General features: G+C 29.8%; 1 protein-coding gene across 1 annotated transcript; it reads left to right on the forward strand.

Annotated features, from left to right (window-relative positions):
• The first annotated feature begins 1,833 nt into the window (after window positions 1-1,833).
• On the forward strand, window positions 1,834-4,890 carry LOC145007242 (protein FAR1-RELATED SEQUENCE 5-like). Its single transcript, XM_078966214.1, has 7 exons — window positions 1,834-2,038; window positions 2,319-3,123; window positions 3,188-3,399; window positions 3,641-3,870; window positions 3,974-4,198; window positions 4,302-4,374; window positions 4,466-4,890. Exons 1-7 carry the CDS (start codon window positions 1,834-1,836, stop codon window positions 4,888-4,890), a joined length of 2,175 nt encoding a protein of 724 aa, XP_078822340.1.
• The last annotated feature ends 2,134 nt before the right edge of the window (window positions 4,891-7,024 follow it).

Here is a 7,024-nt window from a genome sequence, read left to right on the forward strand (position 1 = left end):
ATGCATTTCACATTTAATTATGATAATATTTATTATTAATTAATGTTTCATATATATATATATATATATATATATATATATATATATATATATATATATAGAGAGAGAGAGAGAGAGAGAGAGAGTTAGGTTCATATATGAACCTTAAATATTGTGTGATTGTAAGACCAAACATCAACCATTGATCTAGAAAGGGGTATGATCGACATTTTCTTTTGTATTACCTAAATTAAAATAGTTGTATATATAGAAGCAATTCGAACGTTTCAAATGATAATATATTTTCAGTTGTTTAATTAGGTATCAGATTTGTTTAATTAGAGTTCAGATCGACATACTGTTTTCATGCATCTTTTATTAATCAAGTTTTGTTGTAGTTCGTTTGAAGTTGTCATACTCAACAATTCTGATTTTGCTATGATAATGAATATCGTCGATGATGAAATCAACACCAGTATAAGCGATGGATCTGTTCGATTTCTGTTTGGTATAAATGTATGATTTTTTCTGTTTTTTGTTTATACTTTTTACATTATCCATCTTAAACTGGTTATTTTTCCACTGATTCGTCCAATCGTCATATGGAATTCTTAAAGAATAATGAGTATCGTTGATGATGAAATCAAACATCAGTATAATCGATGGATCTATTCGATTTCTATTTGGTATAAATGTATGATTTTATCTGTTTTTTTGTTTATATTTTTTACATTATGTTTCTTAAACTCGTTATTTTTCATTGATTCGTCCAATCGTCATATGAAATTCTTAAAGAATGATATATTTTATCATTCATAAAGAATCTTGTATTCTTAAAGAATTATGAAAATTATTTTCAAAATTTATACATTCTAACCGATTATTCATAATTAAATTAAATAGTTCTGTTAAATTCAACAAAATAAAAGAATTTGTTTTGTAGTACTTTCAGTTTGAACAGAACATGATCTTATAATAAACTTACAACTTAATATGTATTTTATATATCAGATTATTAGTTTATTGAAGAGGATGAATGATCTTCTTAATCAGGTGGTTTTGAAGCATTGCATGGGACACAAGAAATCAGTGTATCAAAAGTTGGTTTGGATATAGTGGAAGCTCATTATATTCCGATTGAAGGTTGTGTGAAACCACATTATGAGAATGTCGCTGTTGAAAGAAATGCATTTGTGGAAAGGAAGAGACTTTGTAGGATTTGCAATAAGTTGATAGATCATGATATGAGAAATTGTCCATATAGAAAGATTTATCGTTATTGAATTTCAATTCGTTTGCGAGTCATTTTATTTTCTTATGGTTATAAGAATTTATTTTCATTAAATGTTCGGATATGTCGGTTTTCATTAAATAAGATAATTATAATTATATTTATTTTCATTTGGAATAAGATCGATTTCATTGAATTAGTTTTTTTTTTTTTTTTTTTTTTTTTTTTTTTTTGAAAAGGGAAATCTAACATTTATCCAACTTGAATTAGTTAGTTACAATTATATGCATTTTCATCAAATGCCAGAATACATTTATACCAATAGTACACATTCTTCAAGAATTGAGCAAGATAACAAGTTGTATTAAATTTGGAATAATGATCTATATTTGCTCAAATGTATTAGACCTTGATTTTAGTTACTTGTATTTTGGAGTCAAAAATTTATTTTATCAATTGAAAATATAAATAATAACGAAACTTACTAACATTTTTAATAAATATTGTATTATCCAAAAATATGAAGCGTTTAACATGCAGTTGCTCTGATTTTGATTGTTCAGTTACTTTTTTGCCAACTCTTCTTATTCCTCGCCTATTTGGTTCCTCGCCTATAAAACCAAATGGACAATGAAAAGACAAGTAACTTCCTAATGGAGAATGAAATAGTGAATGAGATTGTGCATAATCAAAGCATCGGAATGGAGAATGAAATGCAGAATGAAGAATTTATCACTCACCAACAGTCAGAAGATCCAATTGATTGGTCAGATAATATAGATGACGAAAACTATGTTTCGGATTACGTTGATCATGAAGAAAATGAAGGTAAAAACTGTCTGAATGACGCAAAACTACAAACATTGTTATTGTTGTAATTCAAATTCTTGCAAAAATATAGTTAATATATATATATATATATATATATATATATATATATATATATATTTGTAATCATTATAATGTTACGTATGAACTGATACAGAAATCAGAAGCAGTAGTTGTTTATTCTTTAGGAATGTGTTTTTGAAAATACATTCAATCACAAATTACTATTTCATTATTCTTTAAGAATGATACTAATAAAACATTAACTAATATATTACAGTTGCAGAACAATTTGTAGTTGTAAGTGATTATACATCTCCGGGTGGGACAGATTATTATACACCCAAGACCAATGAAGATGTAAAGCCTAAAGTCGACGACATATATGATACATATGATGCAGCTGTAGAAATGTACAAAAATTATGCATTTCAAGCAGGTTTTGATATTAGGCTAGGATCAAACAAGAATAAGACGGATGGTAATTTCACAAGCAGATACTTATTATGTAACAGAGAAGGAAAGCCCAACACTGGTAATGTTGACACTATTGATATTCAGTACAAAAAAATAAAACGAAGAAAAGATATGCATAGGACAGAATGTGAGGCTCATACTGTATTCAAGCTCCTTCCTCAGACAGGAAAATATGTGGTTCATGAATTCGTTGAAAGACATAATCATATGTTGATACCTAAGGCTAATATGCATTTGTCACGTGCGAAAAGAAAACTAGATTTGTCTCAGCAAACTTACATTTATAACATTTCTAAGAATAATGTTGGGGCAAAAAAAGCTTATAGGTTAATGTGTGGTCTCCAAGGTGGGTGTTCCGTTCGTGGTGGATTGGCGATTGATTACAAGAACTGTGCTAGGAATTTAAATTGTTTTATTGGTGGTAGTGATGCCCAATTGATTGTCAACATAATGGAAGAGAGAGTTAAATATGCACCAAACTTCTCATTCGAGTTTAGAGTCGAGGAAAAGAGATTATATTCAATGTTTTGGGCTGACGAAACTTCCAAGTATAGCTATAAGGAGTTTGGGGATGTCGTTTCATTTGATGCCACCTACCATACTAACAGGTAATTAGGTTACTAATAATTTTTTAAAATACATTTTCATGATAACAAAATATTTTACATTTAGGTATAACATGGTATTTTTTCCATTTACTGGAATCGATAACCATAAGAGGTGTGTCACATTTGGTGCTGGATTGCTTACCCGAGAAGACACGGATTCTTACAAATGGTTACTAAAATGTTTTTTGAAAGCTTTTGTGAGTCCACCTAAGATTATAATGTCTGATCAAGATCCGGCAATCAAAAAAGCAGTTGATGAATTGTTACCACTATCCAGTCATCGTGTATGTATGTGGCATATAACAACAAAATTACCAAAAAAGGTATACATACCACTATTATTTTCTACAATTGAATATTCTTTACAAAAAAATTTCTTATTTAATTCACAGTTTCTGTTATTCTTTGTTTGCTTACATTTTTATGTTGTTTGTATTTTTTTTTAGTTAACTTGGGAAATTGCCAACAATTTAGACTTTCAACAGCTTGATATGGAATGCAAAAATTAATTAATTAGAGTTTGAAGCCGGATGGGACAGTATGATTACAGAATTTCATCTTGAGGATAATACATGGTTAAGAAAGATGTTTGGTTTGAGGAGACTTTGGATTCCTGCATATTTCAAAAATGTTCCACTGTCCGGTTTGATGAGAACCACGTCACTCTTGGAAAGTCAAAACCGGTCTTTTCAGAACACTACACTATCCGGATCATATCTTGTCAATTTTATGATGACATTTGACTTGGTCATGGAAAAACAAAGGCACACAAAATTCATCGGATTTCACAACTACAACAACATTTCCGAAAAACATTACATATATTCCTTATGAACCACACGCAGCAAAGGTTTACACTAGAAAAATATTTTATCAAGTTCAAGAAGAGATTTTTGAATCTGAAAAATCATGTTTTATCACAAAAGTCGTAACTGATTCTTCTGATGGTGTTGACATGTTTGATGTCTTAGAGAGAAAGAAAAGTGTTAGCACACGGACAAACGAAGTTGTCCCCGACCAACCCGAGGAGGAAGAATATCATTTTGATAGTATTGTGAAGGACAAAGATTTTAAGGTATGTTTGTGGTATTAATTGATATGGAAATTAATTAAATTTTAAATCATAGACATATTAATTGATATTGAAATTAATTACATTTTCATCAATAAAATGTAAGTTACTCACAACAAGAGTGAAGGATTCTTCATGTGTACATGCATGCATTTTGAACATGTTGGAGTTCTATGCAGGCACATATTTTCTGTTATGAGGTACTATAATCTTGAAAAAATACCCGAAAGATATATTTGAAACGTTGGTGTAGAGATATAATTCCTCCAGAATTATTGAGACGTCGGTTTAAGAATTCTCAAATGAACAGAAAAGTTGACCAGGCAGCAATCGACATCTTTTCAACTGTTGATCACTGTGTCTCATTTTTTAGTCATGATCCAGTAAAGTTGCATGAGTACTTAGAGGAGATAAATAAGTTGAAAATGAAGTACTGCCTTTCATCTTCGTCTGACAATTTGGTTAACAGGAATCATTTTGAACAGATTATAGGTGTTACTCTTCCAAAGGAACGTGAAATTCATAATCCTTCTATAATCAACAACAAAGGTTTTGGTACTCGTGGAAAAAGAATTAAAAGTAAAAAAGAGATGTTGACAAATCAATGTCATAAACCAAAGAGAATGTGTAACTCATGCAAACAGAAGGTTAATCATGATAAGAGGAATTGTCCCTTGAAGGCTAAAGTAGTGTAGTATTATTTTGTCCTATTCATGCAACAAATGAATTAAACGACACTATGTTTTTCATTAATTTCTTTTTCAATAAAGAGTACCTGTTATTTAGATTGTTATAAGTAGCTACGTACTCATTGTTATAATTAATTAATTCCTTTATTCTTTGTTTTGTTATTTTACCTTCACCTATTCTAGTTTATTATTCAATACATAATCATTTTTAAAACTATGTTTTATAATTAATTCTTTCAGAATATATACTATCACAAGCTATTATTTGATTTATTACATGTAAGTGCAACATACTTCGGAACCATTAGTTACACGTAATAACTAGCCAATGCAAATCATTTTTAAAACTATCAGAAACAATATCTACCAGAATGTCCAGTTAAATGTACTTCAAAATTATCATTCAATACCATATTAAAACACCATATTCTAAGAGATTATCCATGTAAATGATATATATTTTTACAAACTACTTTTACTGATTGTCAATGCAAATCAATCATCCTAAGAACCACCAATTTCAACTATTATTTACTCATATTCCTAATAAATCATCCATAAAAAATCACATTCCACAGATATTTGTTAGAATCACCAATAAAATCATATCTTATTTATATAAGCGTTCAAAAAATTGTCACCATCCAAACTTTAACTTTTATTTAAATCATAACTTCCATAAACCATCATTTTTTTCATACATTAACTTCAAAATAATAAGATGTTCCATCAACCAAAGTCTGACATAAGTTAAAACAAACGACATACAAAAACTTAAAGCAAACCAAACAATATAAAAACCACTGTTTTGCAAACCGGACATTCAAAACACTAACATTGTTATACAACTATACCCGTTTCAGCCACTTTTTCCCTTTCCTTGCTTTTTTTATACTTCTTTCTTTTATTCTTTGCCAACTCCTTCGCTTCATCAAACAACATACTTTTCTGCAATATATCTAGCTTTGAAAACTTATCAGCTTCTTCCAACAACATGTCTTTCTGCAGGTTGTGATCCGAGGTCATCAGTCTATACATATATTTGTACCTCAGTCTTGATAATACCGCAACATCACTATGTTTTATTCCTTTAAATCCTATTTCCCACTTCCCTTCTAGATCTCCCTTATAGCACTCCATGTGCCTCACCAAATATATACCACAGTCAGGACCAATATCACGGACTTCCCAAACCACTCTCATGATTTTTGCTTCCTTTGAGTACAATTCAACATGCATTCGATGGTTTTGTGTCATTAGGTAGCTGCAAAAGAACCGTTGCTGCAACCAAAGTCAAATATGTATTGTTAACCATGATTTATTCATATATGATTTCCATATTTGCTAAAATGTAATAATATTATTTCTTACAAGTGTTCTTGGTATTTTTCCATATCGACTTTCAACTGTACCAATACGTTTCACATGATCAATAATCAAATATCTTCCCCTCTTTAAGTCGAAACACAACAGGTAATGCTTGTCAACATCAACTATCAGGAAGAAAACCCGCACAAGTGACTAAATTAATTAACATGCTATTCACATCAATATTTTTGAAATTTATATCTTTCATTATAAAAAAATACCAGTCGAACATCACTTAAGTTTGCTTTGATATCCAAATTTCCAATGAACATTTCAAGCATTAAAGTGAACTCCTTAAGTCTAGAAATCTCAAGTTCTGTTTCGTCCATCACTAATTCGTTCTGCAGGAATCAGTTAACCAACAATTAACATAATAACACATTTCATTTGTAATGAAATTCAAGTATTAAAAAATTTCTGCATACCATAAAATAGGTATTAAAGTACAATCTTGTTGTTGTTCCTAGTTCTCTGTATCATTCCATAGTGTTAATGTTGCCCAACAATTAATTATCGACCTATGAATGAACATTTTGTCTTCAAAGAAATATGCATCACCTTGAAGAAGGCTTTCTCCTTCTTCGAAATCCAAAATCACATCCCTACTTACACACATACTCATTAACAATCATGTACAAACCATATACCATGTTCAATATATATGATTAAAAAATGAATATAAAATTTAAACTTACAATTGATCTCTTTTAGAAGCGAAAATAGAGTTGCAAAGAGTCGTTTCTTCTTTTCTTACTCTTTCACGTACCTGAGT

Source organism: Lactuca saligna, chromosome 7, assembly GCF_052625555.1.
Source record: "Lactuca saligna cultivar CGN05327 chromosome 7, ASM5262555v1, whole genome shotgun sequence".
NCBI classification, from domain to species: domain Eukaryota; kingdom Viridiplantae; phylum Streptophyta; class Magnoliopsida; order Asterales; family Asteraceae; genus Lactuca; species Lactuca saligna.